Source organism: Silurus meridionalis, chromosome 4, assembly GCF_014805685.1.
Source record: "Silurus meridionalis isolate SWU-2019-XX chromosome 4, ASM1480568v1, whole genome shotgun sequence".
NCBI classification, from domain to species: domain Eukaryota; kingdom Metazoa; phylum Chordata; class Actinopteri; order Siluriformes; family Siluridae; genus Silurus; species Silurus meridionalis.
In genome coordinates, this window is record NC_060887.1 from 21,340,463 (window position 1) to 21,359,147 (window position 18,685).

An 18,685-nucleotide genomic window follows, 5' to 3' on the forward strand; every position below is an offset into this window, starting at 1 on the left:
TATATACAAACATAAGGTGGTTTGTTTTAATGTAAGTTACTTAAATTGAACATAGGAGCCAAATAAGTTTACACTACGCTCTAACTACTCGAAATTCAAATTAAAGTTCCCAGCGTGAGGCAAAACGGCAATTACACAAGCCGTTCACTGAGTTTACAGCCATCGCTGTAAGGTTTCGCTCTCACACGGAAGGTTTACAGATATGCATTTATGGATTACAGTCATGTATTACATAAATGAAATGTATTTACATCCAGTATGAAAAGTTTTTTTTAAGTACCATGAAAAGGTCAGACGGAATCTGAAATTTGGCATTTGGGCAACATGTTCAGACTATATTAAGACATATCTTAATGCTGGTGTACCTGAATCCATAATAAAACCAAAAAGCAAACTTTCATTTCATACACTAGACCTAAGGCATGAAGAATATGACAAAAAAAAAAAAAAAAAGAAAAACTAGACATGAAAGCTCAGTCTTATTAAAAATGCATAATGACAACAGAGGATGTTAAAAATGGGAAGTTAATATCTCTTAAAGGGCATTTAGGACAAATAATGCAAATGATTATGACTGGCTTAACTGTGAAAAGAATCTGTACTATTATTCACCATAATGTAGCACAAGGATTCAAGTAATTTATTTATTAAAAATAGATCTTTCAAATTTAAAGAGCAAATAATTCTTCTGTATCACGTCATCATACATACATACATAAATACTTTGAGTTTTGAATATAAAAAAACCTGTGTCATCCAGTTATATAATGTTGAGATTTTTCAGATCCAAGAGTGTGTGTGTATATTCTACACTAAAATTTCACACAATGCGACATGGTACATCTCAAGCTAATTTGAATGTGTTGAATGTGAACTGGTATTCTATATATTTCTAATGAGATACATCTCACATTTGTTCTCCATTACATAATACATTTAATTTAAAAGAATAAATAGACATGTACATGCTGATCTAGTTCTGGCTCAAATAAATTAGGCATGATGCAGAAACAAATCTTCAGTGACAGCACATTAAGAAACATCATCCATAAGGTAATGTCCATGACCAAAGCCTTTTACAAAATATTGGACTGTTTGTACTCTACGGTCACTGTACATTAAACTAAAATAAGTCTTTGTGCATGTCAATTAATATTCCTTTTAACAATGCAAAACATTCAGAGAGCCACATGCACTTATTCCCTGCACACACAATGCAGAGTTGTGGAGAATTTCAAGTGTGAGTGCGTGTGCACGTGTAAACCATTCCCAAATCCAAAGTAAAAAAATCGAAACTGGCTTGCAGTAATAACAGCTCAGTCCAAGAAACAGTCCAATTATGTTCATCAGCTCCAAAACCAAATCTAGGTGAAAATGTCCGTTCCAGCATCATTTTCATTTTTCAAAAAGCAAAGACAGAAGTGTGTCCCCATCACACAAAAAAAGTGCACTTCTCTTCTTGATTACAACATCAGAAAAAAAAAATCGAACTGTAAAATGTCCGTGCACATTCACAGTTAAGCCGTCCCAGCATCCTTGGCATGAAGATGTCGTCCTGTTCATGGTGGCTGTTCAAGTTTATTTATGGCAGTGACCGATGAATAAATTAGATGGATGTGGCACATTTAGTCCAAGTAAGACTTTGTTCGGTTTAAATTTTAAAATTAAAGCCTCACTTTCAGGTGATAAAAATATAATCAGCTTAAATATAATCTAAATAAAATTTCCAGTGCTCTCTGAGCAGACTATTTATCAAATGTTGGGCCCAAACCACTAAAGTAGGTGGAATGTCCTCTACATTTTAATCTGACGCAAATAGTCTGCTTGCGGCACAAGAATCACTGAAAACTTTGATCATGTACTGTATTGCTTTGGGGTGGTTTCTCCCAGCTTCAAAAGTAAGTGAATCCATCTAACTACACAGCTGCTGCTGGCTGACTCACAGTCTGTCACTCATAAAACAACAGAGTGCTCTAAAGATCTTTTTTAAGGATCTTCAAATCCCCTCAGTGAAGTTTCTTCCAGGCTTAGTTAATTTTTCCATTTTGTTGAGTCTGGGATTTGACGTGCCGGCCAGAGCGTAGAACCTTATAGCAGCCGCGAACAATCTTATGCATCCACATGACGTTCATGATGTCCAAGCAGATGCTGGAAAAGATCCAGGCACTGCGGCCACCGAATGACACCCTGTAGAAGGCCTCCGTGCCGTATACAGTGTACATACGGCTGTAGTAAACGGGCATGACCGCGATGCGCACCATGAAAAACACAGCTGCCATGAGCATACCATTGACAATGTTGAGTCTGGAGGATTTAGGGTAACCTAACACTTCAAAAAACCAGCTGCAAAACACAAGCAAGCACACCCACATGACAACAACTTACAATTAACTATATTTGTACTTTTTGTAATAATTGACATATATGAAGTGGAGTTTGTTTTCATTTGTAAGGAAGTTAAAGTTGTAGCTCACAGAGGTAACTCAACAGAAAGCACTGGAGCACCTACCGCTGGTTCACACATGGGGTGGAAAACTCTGCTAGCAGACGGAAGTTAGCAAAATAAGGCAACATTCCTTGACCCTGAAACCACACAGTAAAGAACAAGGAACAGACAATGACAGACAAAATGATATAATAAATAGGCAACTGGATTAGTCAGATTACAGCACAATGTATCAATGGTTAACCATCTTTTGGTTGGATGAAGCATAGAAGAGCAACTCCAATAACCTTTATTACTGATCCTTCATCAAAATGCTTCTGGATAACTAGTCACTGGATACTACATATACCCCATATAATTACAAGCAGCAGTGTTAGTGAGTGTTTTACAAATGAAACTCACTCTCACCTACTCACTTTCTCACTCACACAAGGTCACTGTCAATCTCGAGCCTTTCTCAGGAACACTGTGTGTGATGTGAGGATACACCTCGGATAAGATACGTTTTATCTCATCTCATTCACACATTAGGGGCAATTTATCTTAGCCAATCCATCTACAGGCACTTTGTGGAAGGTGGAAAAAAAAAACCCAGAGGAAGCCCACACAGAGAAGAGGAGAACCTAACCAGAACTGTAGTCTAAGTTCAGAATTAAACATGGCCTCATAGAGTTGTATAAAAGGTTATCTAGATAATCTATTAGCAAGAAAATAAGTTTAGACTCTGTGAATGTTAAAATTTAAACAATGGTGTCTGGTTTCGAAAGATTTCTATTAAAAGTCTGGTGTTATATACATTACTACAATACAGTTAGTGATATATCAGTGGCCATGACCAATCATTTTCATGAATGCAACTTTTGATTTATTGCAATATGAAAGCTTGTTTGATAAAGAATAAAATAAATGGATACCGATTTTACAAGAATCAAATTTTACAGGACATGTACATATCAATGTTATCTGCCTAGCAGCTAGAAATTTGGCAAAAGAAATTGTGTGGCTTCTTTGAGATCTATTTCTAATTTCTAAAAAAAACAGGACATTTGGTCATACTGTGTCTGAAACATTACCTAATCAATATTCATTTGTTGTTTATATAACTATTGTACTCGCAATTATAAGGTTATACTGCATATCAGCATGGCTGTGATTAGCTAACACTACATCATATCCTTGCCAATATTCAGTATAACTACACTCTTAAATAACACTTTACCTCGTCTAGGTCCACCTTAAAGCTGTACTAATTGAAGACACCTTTTTTACATTATATAAAGCCTATATTACATATTTCTAGGGCTGCAATTAACAATAACTTTGATAATCGATTAATTACACAATAATCCCCCCCTATTACTTGGATAAAAACTATATATTTTTTTTATTTGCTGCTTATTATAACTATATAGAACCCTAATTCAGGGTATTCATGTATAAAAATGTACTTATAAAAATGCAAAAGCCATATATTAAGTTTAATTATCTTTAATTTAGACATTATAAAGCGTCTACTGGCTGCTTGTTGATGAGTGCATGGGATTTCTCCTTTAAACAAATTCACTCATGCTGGGTTGTTTCTTTCTGTAAACAAAAAAAAAAGAAAAGAAAATTAAAATGAAAAGATGAAGCAAATTGTGTAACTCAACATTTGTATTTTGCAGATAACAAGTTGACAACCATGCTTAAAACCTATATAAAATATAATACATCATTGTTTTGACAATTTTTGTAAAAATTAAAAATAGACAAATATTTTGTTCATTTGTAAATATATAAGCATCTACAATATAATGAATTTAATGTTGTATAATAATTAAATAATAAATGCATAAATTAAATATGCAAACATTAAAAACAAGCATTTAAACGTAGTAAAGTGAATCACATTTGAAAACAAAAGTCAACTGTTGTAAACAAATGCTATAAAAAGAGAAATGAACGGAGAAACGCAGCGAGCTACAGGCCTGATTTAAAAAATAAATAAATAAGTAAATGCATTGGTGTACAAATGCATAAATCATTCGATGAAAATCACAACAGTAATTACAAAATTTAATTGTTTACTGCTGCTGCTATTTGCTGCTTCTAGATTTAGTGTGTTTGCACCGTTTTAATTGAATCCATCACTATGTCGCAAGTGAGCTGATGCCAGAACTGAATTAGTGCAACTGTCCCAAAGTTAGCAAACAAACAGTTTACACAATAGCATTTTATTAAACTACACCATTTTCACATGATGAGGTTTATACAGTTTTTACTTACCGTGCTGATGTTTCGCCTTCATCCATGACACCCGTGTGTTTTCTTTTCTTGTGCTCGTGCATCACTGAGTCACTTCCATCTCACACAAGCTCCGCTTTACATAACTTCCAGGTACAGTTTTCTTTGTTGCGTTTAATATAAAATGCTCCCATGCCTTGGATGACTTGGGACGCACACTTTTTCCTGTCGCAGGTTGACCCTCTGCCGTCCACTATTTTCCGGACAGATGTGTTATCCATCCTTAACGCTAAACCGAAACTTGAACAGCCCAACTATGCGATAACGGCATTCGTTGACAACGGATTTTATGATCGATTATTATCGATTTTATCGATTAGTTGTTGCAGCTCTACATATTTCATCAAGATATTGTAATGAACATTGCATTTGCAGTTGCTCTTCTGTATATTTGGCCATAAATGGTGACTTTGTCAAATGTAGCTCTACGCATGTTGACCCTTTAGTTTCTAGTCCAACACTAGATAACATGAATAACACACTTACCTTGAGGGTAAAATTTAATTTCAGCATACTTACTCAACAGTGGACTTGGACCACAAAAAAGAAAATAAAAAAACACCAGCATTTGCATACTAGTACCCCTAGGCACTGGTAAGTCCATACTGTAACTGGGCTTCATAGCTGCAGTGTTCCACAACAGCACAACAGCAGACAAGACAGGAAGGAGTCTAGATCTAGATCAGCCAAGCCTGTTGCTTTTGTTCAGAAAGCACTAACCTTGCTGTGGTATTTTTGCATGTTTGGTAGTCAGTAAAAGTGAGACTTTGTTATTCAAGACGTCATGTCAGTTAAAGACAAAGACAAACAAAACAGATTCTTTGGAGAAAAAAGATGCAAATTGAAAGCAAAAACAACAGAAAAGCTGCAACAGCAACAATAATTTTTGTCCAACATGCACTATATATTAGAAAACATATATGCTAAACATATTTGAAGATATGGTCTTTTAATGACCATAGGCACTGGTCAATCAGTTTAACTTTGTTCTGTAGTGCGATAAACTCATGAATGGCAATCAAAAATACCAAGTGATTACTACATCTTCCTAAAGTACTATTAAAAGCAAACTATATATATTAAATACTAAACTTTTATGTTACTGTCTGACATTATTAACACTCAGCAAATGGTTTATGAGAATTTTGAATCAGTGTAAAATAACCAGAACCATTTGCAAAACTAACAAACCATCAAAATAACACAAGGAACATAACAAATGCTCATGTCTTTTTAAACAACAAAGACGAATAAAATACAATGCTGAGAGACTCCAAGCTCATGATGAATCTATTCCAAACCTTTTATTATTTTTATTATTTTATATTTCTGTTAGTTGTATTTGACTTCATTTAGCAGATATGAAAGTGTCCAGTAACAGTATGGCCCTACATACGTCATTTAGGTATTATTTTTGAAGAAGTTTTAAATTTCATTTGGAGGTTGGTATAGATCACAACCTATTTCACCCACTAATATTTCCACTGTGCTTTTTTTAGAGATTGGCCAAAGAAACAACTTACAAAAAGCAAAACCACTAAGCCACTGAGCTGGGCACACAGGATGTTTTTGCTAAACTAAGCACTTCCTGTCATGCTGTTAATTGTGGGTCAGAACAAAATTCGATACTTGTTCAATATTTATGATCATGTGGCCTGGCAGTTCTGTAATGTAGAGTTGACTCTCGGCCACAGTCATATATATATACTTCTTATACAAGTGAATTCTGTGGCAAAACGCAAAGAAAAATCAAAGTGAACAAGCGGAAAGAACAAAGAGATCTCTCTTTCAGTCGCATCCATAATAAATAAATAAATAAGATAGGTCATATTAGTTCTGCACCACTTATGACATTTGCCAGATGCCCTTATTCAGAACGACAATTATCTCATTCTTAAAACTGAGCAGTTGAGGTTAAGAGGCCTTGCTGAAGGGCCCAGAAGTGGCAGCTTGGTAGTGCTGAGACTTGAACTCACAACCTTTGGAAGTCCAACATCTTAACCACTGAGCTACCACTTCCCTGTCATTAACAATCATATGCCTTAATTGGCAGGTTGTGTCTGCCACGTTTTAGAAAAGAAATTATGGGCATGAGAGAAAGAGCTGAAAAGGGTGTTAGAGATATAAAGGAGAGAGAAAACATTTTTGCATATGATGAAAACATGCATTCAGCAGACCCTCCACCAGAGGCAGCAACATCAGCAGTGTGTGAACTGTGAGCTGGTTACTGCATGCACCCAGTCAATGCAAGAAAAAGCATGGTGGAGGGAGAGCAAGGAAATGTGTGACGATTTCCAACATTAACTTCACTGAGCATTCCATGCAAAAAGTACCATCATCAACAAGGCCATAATCAACTACAGAACCTGGCATCCTAGAAAGTTTCAAACTAACAGAGCCAAAGGTGAACAGCATTAGCCACCATTTTTGTGTAGCTCATTCAACTGACTAAAGGTTAAAAAAGAATAATATAATTTCCTGCTTAAATTAGGAGCTAGCAGGTCTGCGAAAAATTTGAATTAATTTACCCTAAAGTTGTGTGTTACTCCCATAATCATACTGCTACATATGATTTAAACAGTAAGCAATGTTAACAGGACTTACTAGGCTAATATTTCTGAAGAGTTCATGTGCAGGCTGCTTTTTCTAACCTGTTCATCAGTAAGAGTAGCAGTACTTTTTTTAAATGGAGGTTTGGCACTGGTGCACAGTCTATAACTAGAACATGCATCTACAAAAAAGCTAATTTTTGAACAAAATCAGTTCCAGCACCAAAATGCTGGCAACGTGTGGCAGCTCATCGCCATGACAACATCTTAATCAATTTTCATTACCAAATAAAACATATACAATGCAGCAGAACTGCATTTATTAGAACTTCATTTGCACATATAAACACTTGGAAATAATTATTTAAAACAGAGCAATATGTATCTCTCTTCTTGTGCATAACTGTTGACTATGATGTTTTCTTTGTGCTGTGAATAATGTCACTATTACACATTGAATAGGATCAAGCCTGGATGTGTTAGTAGAAAACAGTGAACTTTTAGCAGCCATTTCACACCTCTCAGGTGTCACAACTGTTCACCCTTGGCCACCTCTTTCCCATCTTGCCTGCACATTCTGCTCTTGGACAATAGGGAACTCACCAGTACAAAGTAGTAAGCATACAATGCAGCCAGGTGGTGAACTACAAAAAACTTGTCCCCTATCGCCTTCCAATAGTAAAATATGAGCAGCAGATCTGGGAAAAAAAAAAAAAGGAAATAGGCTCATTTGCAACCGTCTCTCATATTGTAAATGTTTTACTTACATTGTCACCTAGATGTAACAACTACTCCACTCCACTACTACCACATTATTGCAGAGCGAAGTGAGATTATTAATACATATGCATGATTTTATGAGAAAAGCTCTTAGCAATTCAGTCTAATCACAACACAACTTTGACACGCTCCACTTTATCAGCTGAAGCAGCAATAATATTTAACATGGTCCTGGAATTCATTCTAAATGTGGGGTAAAAGGAAATACTCTAAAAGCCGCATATAATTCAAACAGATTTTGTGTGAGGATTTATTTATTTTTGACAAATTTTTGAAATATACAGTCCACTCTAAAAGTATTGGAACAGCAAGAGCAATTCTACTGTTCGAAGACATTTGGGGTAAAGATTAAAATATGCCTTTATTTCCTGATATTTACAGAGGTGTTAAGCAATTTAAATTATGGCATCTTTTGTTTGCCCCACCAAACACATGATTGTCAGTTTTTTTCTTGTTACCCAGGTGTGCCCTGTAAAGACTGAATGCTTTAACAATTAATAGCTTTGAATGTCATCTCTTGGGATAAACCCTGGAGCCATCTGTGTGGAAAATTCAAGCAATTTTGAAACTAAAAAAAGAGGCAAAATCTATCAGAGCCACTGCACAAACATTGGGCATAACCAATACAATAATTTGGAATTCCTCAAAACAGAGCAGAACCAACTGGTGTACTGACAACTCAGTCAATGAAAACAAGAGAAACATTATGTGAGCTGTGAAGAAAAATGAAACAATAACATCCAGCTGTGTCAATCCAATTGTAGATTTCCCTCTGGGATGAAGAAAGTGATCTCTCTATAACTGTTTATCAATCCACCTTTCAAAGAAGAGTTTGAGAGCAGAAATACAGAGGCCTTTACACATGATACGAACAAGTAAGGCCAGATTGCAAAATATAAAGAGACAAAATAAGACAAAAAGGTCAGAACCCAGATTAACGTCTGCCAAAGTGATTGGCAAGGATGAGAGTAGAAAAAGTCTCTTCACGATTCAAAACATACTGTACAAGCTCAATTATCAGACACAGTGGAGATAATGTCATTGCATTGCATGTATGCTGAACAGACTCTTTATGAATGATGAACTCATGATTATAGCAGACACATATAACAGAAACATTCCGGTCGAATCCAATTAAATTTGGAGGGCCTTCATCAGGCAGCAAGACAATGACCCAAAAAACACCATGGAAAGTCAATCACAAGGCTGTAACAAAATTGAGCATGCAAAATACTTTAGTAATGTTAGCCATTGCAACCTTGGACATAAAAAATATTAAGTTTTATTTAATTTAAGACTGCTCAGTGTTGTTTACTTAAATCTGTTCCAATAATTTTAATTACCTGAAAATTTGGTGGTCGTTGTTTAACACATCTAGATGTGAATATCAGGAATAAAAGCTGAAATTCTGATCTTCTCATATTTATCTTTTAATTTCAAACCTAACCTAATCTAATAAGTGCCTCATATACAATATATAGCAAAAACAACAGGATTGGCCTTGCAGTTCTATACTTTTGGAGAGATTTGGCTTCATGAGCAAAGGTTTATTGCCTCATAAACATGTACATTTGCACAGATGGCAAACATATTGTAAAATACTAATTTTGCAACTCATGTCATTTTGAAGTTAGCTAATATTGATTCAAAAAAGTAAAAAGTATACTACATTAAATAAATGTAATCTGAGCATTAATTATTTATTAAGAAAACAAATCATAGTGTTGTGGCATGTCTCACATGAGTCTGAGGCAGTTTCACATGCTTTCAGACTTTATTTAATAACTCACAAATCCATCTGCATGTAATGAGACTGCAAGATCGAAATCTCACCAGATATGAGGTAGCCTGTTGTTATTCCCACGTTTATCTTCACCATTGTTGGATCTCCCCTACAGGGTTAAAGACAGAGTAAATAAGTCACCACTGGGCCCCTGCGGTGAGGAGAATGACTGAGAGCTGGCTCCAGCTGTATTCATTCCTACAGCGCAGTAATGCCACATAATTCTCTGCATGCAGTATGACAGTTCTCTTACCACACAGGGTCCTGATTGATGGCTTCATCAAAGAAAAGGATGTAGAGGCAAAAGAGCCCGACCAGTATGGCATGGAATGTGGACACTGTCCTAGAAAAACATATATATATATATATATATATATATATATATATATATATATATATATATATATATATATATATATATATATATATATATATACACACAGTATAGCATCGGAAAAACACAATTTGATTGGCACAAGTAGTATAAACCAAGTGTCACATAAAAATACAGTGCTGCATCAGAATTTAAAAAAGGCCAGACACTCCATTGTGCCTCATAATTCCTAATGTGTGTAAAAACACTCTTCCTGACACTATGTTCTTACATACATGTTTACTTTTTGTCCATTACCTTGTGAGCATGCAACTACAATTTGCATGATTATGTTATAATAAAAAAATAAATAATAAAAAAATGTCCTCCCACTTCTCAATGCTAACAAAGTCAATTAGACCGAAACATGAGATTAAATTTGTAGTTGTAATACAGTTAATTACATTTGGACTAGCGAAAGAAAGAACTACAACACCATGGAAACTAACAAAAAACAACAACATTGTGTTAAAGGGGAGCATTTTAATGAGCATTTGAGGTAGCATTACATGGACATCGGAAAATTAACTTGTTTTAAATTAAGACGGAACAGTGAATTTAAGACTTTTTAAGGCCTAAAATATTTTTTTTTAAATTTGAGACTTTTTAGACATTTGAAGACCCTGATTTATCTTTAATCAGAATATTAGACACTTGTGGTTTCAGCAGATTCTTCATGTTCTTACATGCTCTTAGTGAATCACATTAATAGCCCCATTGGGCTTGTAAACATTGTAGAACATATGCTTAAAAAAGAAAGTTCCCAGAGCAGCATGCTTCATAGTCTTATTACACAAAATACACAACTGTGAGTAGGTGGCCACGTTTGTGCCTTTACTTGTTCAGATTTTACTCTTCAATGTGTCTGTTTCAATTCTACCTGGAATAATTAAAAAAGAATACAGTTATAGCAAGTTATTAGCATGCGTGCACACAGTGGAATGTGTGGTATGTGTGTTACCTTGAGTTCCACTCAACTTGCTGCTTGTGGCTGAGTTTCCAGAAGCCTGGGCTGATCCTGCATGACAACCAGGGACTCAAGCTGTGGAAGAGCCACTGGAAGGTGCAAAAACTGACTGCTGCAATGAGCAAGATCAGCTGGCTAAAGGCATCCATGGCCACCTAAAAGATGGAGAAGCACAGAAACAGAAAAATCAACAATCAATGAGCTACAGCACCTGTGCTTCAGTTCTGCCCACAATGATGACTTTTTGTACACATACCTGATGAAGAAGTAGTAAGTAAACAACCTTTGGATTGTACAACCTTTGTGCTGTTGAGACTGAGATTTCAGAGCAAAGAGACTAATGCACATACTGTACACACGTACACCAGTTGAGTTCAGTGTACTGTAGGCTACGAACACTGACAAACTATCGTGTCTTGCTTTATTTTAAGCACCATTCAGATTCCTGCAATATATTCATGTCAAGCATGTCACAGGATATACTGGACAGACAGCACCAACAATTTAACCGTAGGATCTATAAGTAGTTCAGGAGCACAGCAAAACGAGTTCTCTATTTACACAGACACAGAAGGTGGCGGTGTCAATGAATGGATGATTTTGCAGACATAAACTACCTTAATGCTCTGTTTGTGTCCTTCATTGAGAGGCATCAAGTTGTCAATTAATTTGTCCACACTGAGACAAAGCACTGTGATCCTCACAAAAAGAAAGAAAGAAAGAAAAAAAAAAAAAAAAAAAAAACCGCCTAGGAAGAAGCAACAAAAATCTGCTGTGTATCTTTCATAGAAGGCACCCACTATTGAACTGCACTTTATTTATCTAGGCTGACTACTATACTCCTGTATACAAATAACTGTACACATTTAATGCACAATATGTTTATGCTATATAAGGCAAAGGACTAGTTTTGGCAAAGGTTTGCTTCAGATTGTTTCAATACAATAATGACAAAATGAAATACAGGACAATAAATCAACATTTTGCAATGATCTCAGTCTCTGGATTTGAACTCCATTGACATAGAATTTAATATGTTCTGAATGGTGGACTGGACCAAGATCCTTCTATGATTTAGTTGAACACCGTTAAACATTACAGGAACAATGCTGTTATTCGCTATAAACTTTTACTAAATATTAACTGGTGCCAATAATATTGAAACCACTGTTGTAGTGTTTTTTTTTTTTTTTTTGAGAAAATAAATCTGTACAGTATCTCAGTTTGGTATTATATACAAACAGTATACTACCTGTCATTTTTAACAATTTTGTGCAAGGCAGCAGTTGCCATCGTCCAGTAATCTCAGCTCATAATCGCATTTTTGCAGCGGGGATAAGGTGATAAAAATCCAGAAAAACAGAACAGGTTTGTTGCTCAACACTGTCAAGAAGGTAACGTTTAAACAAATTCTGTGGGTGGCAAAGTTAAATGGGGAAGAAGCAACTGTGTATTCCAAAAAAATGATTGCAAGTGTCCCTGAGACAAACATGTTAAAAAGCTCTTACCTTTGGACACCACAATCTATCAACCTAAATTTCCTGCTTAATAACTAGCCTGCCAAAATAATCAAGATAGATCCAAGCAGAAAGTGTGTTCATTTTGGTTTATCTGTATCATAGAGTTATTTTTTCTCATTTCACCTCGCGTTCCATGACACTGACAAGGAAAAATTGCTTATTATAATGAATAAATTAGTAAATAAATAAATAGTCATTAAGTCACCACAATCAAGGCAACTATGGTCACCACACCTCATGCTAAAAAAAAAAAATGCATGAGACGTATGCTAAACTATGCTAAGAAAATTTCGCCTTACAGACAGTCAAGGCAGAGAGCAATGGAACACAGGTTGTTAATTAAAAACCTTGTGGACATGTTTCTAGCATATAAATTGTGCAATCTGATAGATCAAACATACTCCAGTTTCCTTCCACTTCCTGAAGTTTAAGCATAGATGAACCGGATACAATATATCATTGCAAGGTGTATGCGGTGCCCTTGTTCCATTTTCCCAGAATCGGCAAATAAGGATTTAGGATCAGGATACTGCGGTCACTAGATTTCCAACTCTCTTGAAGAGTGTTGTTTATTCTGGAATTGGTTTTAAAACTACAGACTCAATGCTGGAGTTATGTTGAAGTCAAAAGATGTAAAAAAAAATGATAAAGAAGATGTTCACCACACATCAAAACACAGCTAATTTCTGGTATGCATTGAGCTTAAATTTCATTTTTAAATTACATTCAACATTTTCAGTTTTTCTTCTCTCAAATAGTCTCCTAATCCAATTCAATTTCTCTCAAGAAAGACACATACCCCGTGTTCCCAATTAAACATTACAATATTAAAAAGCCATCATTTTTATATTTTATCATCTTGAATTGCATTGAACACAAGCTAGTTAAAGAAAAGCTCTGTTCTGGTGTCTGGGTATGTGATGTAGTCTAAAAACAGAGGCAATCCTGTCCTAGAGCATAAATAGATTGATAAAGTAAAATGTACTAAAGTTACAGAGGAGAACAAAGAATAGCTTTGTACAGCACCACATAGTTAAAACTATGAATTAAATTGTCATGCTGGATTCAAATGGACATAAATATGTGCCTTTACAAAAGAAGCTTAGTATTATTGAATTTTTTTTTTACATTTTGATCAAAGTAGGAAGGCATTTTCTGCATTAAACATTCATTCTTTTTGTGATCTGAATACACTTCTGACTGATCTGTTTACAAACCTGTTTATCTCAACTACTTGCTATTTATAATAGAAATCCTCAAATGTGCTGTTACCTGAGGCAATAACTGCTTAAAAGGGTGTGTGTAGTACACACCCTTTTGTGTAGTACTGCACTGCACATTGGACACTAAAAAGTAGCCACACTATCATTGTAAATATTAGCTGGTTACAAACTGTCTGAAAGCATTTTATAGATTATAAACAGGTGTTACTCCTGAACATAGACATGCAAATCACAGATGTACAGAGGAGACAAACTGTGATTTTACCATGCAGATAAACACAGTGTGTGTCAGCGCTGCAGTGTGTGCAATCAGGACTTGGCCAATCCGTCACACTAGGACATTTCCATACGGTCTGCGCCCTTGTCTGAGTCAAACCAGACTTACTGCATGCTTTCTCCATCGAAATAAACACCTGAGTACAATCTTATCTATAAGCCATTCTTGCTGTTTTTGACACAAGAACTTAAAGACATGGTGTCCCACTCCCTCTACGTGACAGCTTGTTTCGTGTTCTCAGGCACCTATGGTTCCTTCACCCAAACTACTCCCAAGCTAGAAGTACAACAACTTACAAAACTTAAAATAATAATTTTGGGGTTGAAAGTCACACATGCATAAAAATTAGCATCCCTTTTGCAAGCCTCTATAAGGAATAGTGCAGCTGTCTGTCCATCACTGTTACTTTAATATCATGGAAATGTATTTAAAGTTGTTCCTCATATATTCTGTCACAAGTGCCAGTTGTCAAGGGCAAATGCCTACGCTGAGACAAAGCGTCATATGTAAAGCACAAACAGCAACTCATTCTGACGGCAAAACCAGCAATGCACTATGGACTCATTCATTTGAAATGTGTGTAGATTAAACTCCAGAGCATTGTATGTCCTTTTTTAGACTACCAGTAAAGCTGTTTGTTTTAGATATCACAGCTGCCATGCCTGCAATTCTTCAAGGTCTCGGGTCTGTTCAATGATTACCATTCTCAGAAAGCTTGGATGCATCGAAGGCATGTAATCTGTTATTTAAAAATGTGGATGGAGAAACAGCAGACTAACAGGAGCCCAAATGTTCTCATCAGGCTGAATTTTTAGAAAAAAACATGTGTTAGATACCAATAACTTCTAACAATCTGCCAGAAATATAAAACTGGTAAAGGATTAATTGATAACCCAAGACTTGCAGGCTGAGACTGAAAAACACTTAAGAACGCCAGGACCTAGAGTAGCAAGTGAACGCTGCCATTAACCAGTGATGACGTTTCCTGTCAAACCCATATACATTTCCTGCTTATAGAACTGGTGTACAACCACCAAATAAACCTGACAAACAAGGAAGCAAGCAGTAAGATCTAATGAGCTTCATGAAGAACAACGCTATAACTAGATGTGCCATGAATGTTTACCTATTGATATGAATAAAGTGGAGAGACGACGGCTAAAGCCTGCTCCTGTTACTGTGTGTAAGAACACAGCTCCTAGCGACATCTTTCTCCAATGCAGCCCAGATTTTCTTTTAAAGGGTGCCAAAAAACACTCGATTGGTGAAATCATAGACGTGGTTTGTACATGTTTTGAAACACCAGGCCAGCTCTCGTCGTAATGCCCACAAGCCCCCAAATAAAAACAAGAAAACAGAAACAAGAATCGTAATATTAACCAAAACGAGGTCTGGTTTATGGGTCATGCTTACCTGTTGTCAAACATCGACCATGTCAGCTGGCGTGTTCAGGTCCGTCGCTGCTGGAATTGTCAGCTATTTGAGCGCGGCGGTTAAACGCATCACGGGCTGGCAACCAAAAAAAAAAAAAAAAATCGTCCACTCGCGGCGTGTGTGCGTGTGCGCGTGTGCGTGTCTGTTTGTGCTCGCCCAGTCACTCAGCTGCACCGGTTCTCCTCCACACCGCCCCGGAACACTGCTGCTTGTGCTTCATAACAGCTTCATGTGTGCTGGATCATCTCCGTTCTTAACGCCATGAGTGGTAAAAGTTGGTCCGGTAAACGTAGAAGAAGCGAGACATGCTACAGCAAGATGCTGCGAACCTCAAGCGCAGAGATGGAGGAGGTTACAACAGGGCAAAGCGCCGAGAGCCGCCGGCATCAGGTTTCACTCTCACACTTAAAGACATAGGACATTAATAAACCGATCTGTGTGAGAGAGGGTGTGTGTGTGTGTTTGTGCCATACAATGCATACATTTATTTATAATAATGTATTCATTTGGTTTATTTGGCAGACACCTGTTTCCATATCTACACACAATCAAGGGTCTTCAATGGGCCCTGGACCCAGGACACACCATAAGGCATTAGGGACCCTCATGACAGTAAAAAAAATAGATTTAGGGGGTCCCCAATATTTTAGTAAAAGATATATGAATTACAACTAGGAAGAGCTCTGTTCAAATATCTATTCTGGCCTGCTTAATCTGTGCCAGGGTTCATGTTATTTGTTTCCTGTTTATATATATATATATATATATATATATATATATATATATATATATATATATATATATATATATATATATATATATATATATATATATATATATATATATATATATATATATTTTTTTTTTTTTTTTTTAATGTATATATATCAGTGGTGGGCCATGCATTTGGTACTTGGGCCTTCAGCGGGAACTTAATCCACCTCTTAATACCACCACTCTCACGTCGCACTTATAGAAACCATTAATACTATACAAAAACGCAATATAACAACATGTGGCATTACAGGAAGAGAGGTATTTCACATATGGAGGGTGAATACCATTTTACTAAAGCAAGAAACCCAGTTAAGACTCCAAACCCCTACACTACAACCTCAACTGTGCCACCTACATCATCTGGAGCAGTTCAGATTCAATATTTGTCTAATAACATGAAAAAAACATTAAAATGTAAATAAAATACAACCTACTCACCAGAGATGCAGACTCATAATTTGCACCGCTCCTCAGAGGCTAAACCAGTGGTACCACTTGTATTCACTGGTCTGGAAGTGGTGAACAAACCATTTCCCGGGCTGAGACAAGCTAGCTAGCTTTGGGGTTGGTCAACCGCTCAGGATGTCTAGCGATGTCTAGAGACCAAATAGATTTCTCTTCCTCCGTAGGCATAAAAAAAAAGTCTAATCTCAGATGCTACACACAGCTATAACTTGGCTGTAACAGTTTCCCTCTGACCAACCAATCAGCTGATGCTATTCTGGGCCAGCTAGCTGCCCTGTGAGGCAAATATGAAATCTGATTGGTTAAAGAAACAGACCCATTCATAATATTCTAAATGGTAAAAGGACCAGCAGAACTGACTTTGCAGGCCCTGTGCAGATTAGATTGACATGGCAGCACATAGATGCTAAAATCTGATTGGACAAAAAAAATCTAACATACACGTACTGAAGGCAGTGCAGCCAAGAGAAATGCTACGAAATGAAGAGAATAAACTGTTGGGAATAGAACCCAGCCATTAGGGAGGCACAAGCCAGTGCACAAATGTTGGTACTATGACAGGAAAAGGGAGAGAGATAGCTGATATGATGGAGAGGAGAAAGGTAGATATGTTTTGAGTTCCGGAGACCAAGTGGAAAGGGAGTAAGGCCAGGAACATTAGAGGTGGTTTAAACTGTTCTATCATGGTGTGGATGAAAAGAGAAATGGTGTGGGTGTGATTCTGAAGGAAGAGTACAGTAGGAGTGTAGCGAAGGTGAAGAGAGTTTCTGATAGGGTGATGAACGTGAAGCTGGAAGTTGAACGGATGATGATAAATGTCATCAGTGCTTATGCTCCACAAGTCGGCTGTGAGATGGAGGAGAAGGAAAGATTCTGGAGTGAATTAGATGAAGGGGTAGATGGTGTACCTAGGAAAGAACGATTGGTGATTGGGGCAGACTTTAATGGGCATGTAGGTGAAGGGAAGAGAGGTGATGACAAGGTCATTTGTTGTTATGGCCTTAAGGAGAGGAATATGGAAGGGCAGATGGTGGTAGATTTGGCTAAAAGGATGGAAATGGCAGTGGTGAACACATTTTAAGAAGAAGGCGGATCATAGGGTGACGTATAAAAGTGGAGGAAGGTGCACACAGGTGGACTATGTTCTATGCAGGAGATGCAACCTGAAAGAGATTGGAGACTGTAAGGTGTTGGCAGGGGACAGTGTAGATGGACAGCATTGGATGGTGGTCTGTAGGATGGTTTTGGAGGCGAAGAAGAGAAGGAGAGTGAGGACTGAAAGAAGAATAAGATGGTGGAAACTGAAGGAGGAAAAGTGTAGTGTGAGGTTCAGGGAAGAGGTCAGACGGGGGCTCGGTGGTGGTGAAGAGGTGTTGGGTGATTGGGAAACTACTGCAGGAGTGATGAGGGAGGCAGCTAGAAAAGTACTTGGTGAGACATCTGGAAATAGAAAGGAAGACAAGGAGATGTGGTGGTGGAATGAGGAAGTGCAGGAGAGCATAAGGAGAAGAGGTTGGCAAAACAGAAGTGGGACAGAGTGTTGAGAAAAGTAGGCAGGAGTACAAGGAGATGTGGCAGCAGGTAAAGAGGGATGTGGCAAAAGCCAATAAAGGATGGAAATGGAAATGTGTTGACTAGTGAGGAGAGTGTGTTGAGAAGGTGGAGGGAGTATTTTGAGCAGCTGATGAATGAGGAAAATCAGAGAGAGAGAAGGTTGGATGATGTGGAGTTGGTAAAGCAGGATGTAGATAGGATTAGTAAGGAGGAAGTGAGAGCAGCGATCAAGAGGATGAAGAGTGGAAAGTTGG

At 37.0% G+C, this 18,685-nt stretch overlaps 1 protein-coding gene across 1 annotated transcript in view; it reads right to left on the reverse strand.

Moving 5' to 3' along the window:
- tlcd4a (TLC domain containing 4a) overlaps window positions 1-16,078 on the reverse strand; it is a 16,280-nt gene extending 202 nt beyond the window's left edge. Inside the window, exons 1-7 of the mRNA XM_046846405.1 lie at window positions 15,615-16,078; window positions 11,176-11,336; window positions 10,095-10,184; window positions 9,892-9,950; window positions 7,882-7,976; window positions 2,510-2,583; window positions 1-2,343 (exon numbers count right to left, since the gene is read on the reverse strand). The exon at window positions 1-2,343 is cut by the window's left edge and continues 202 nt beyond it. Of these exons, the coding sequence (XP_046702361.1) occupies window positions 2,028-2,343; window positions 2,510-2,583; window positions 7,882-7,976; window positions 9,892-9,950; window positions 10,095-10,184; window positions 11,176-11,330 (789 nt within the window). The 5' untranslated portion in view covers window positions 11,331-11,336; window positions 15,615-16,078 and the 3' untranslated portion in view covers window positions 1-2,027. The remainder of the gene's footprint in view (window positions 2,344-2,509; window positions 2,584-7,881; window positions 7,977-9,891; window positions 9,951-10,094; window positions 10,185-11,175; window positions 11,337-15,614) is intronic.
- Window positions 16,079-18,685: the final 2,607 nt, after the last annotated feature.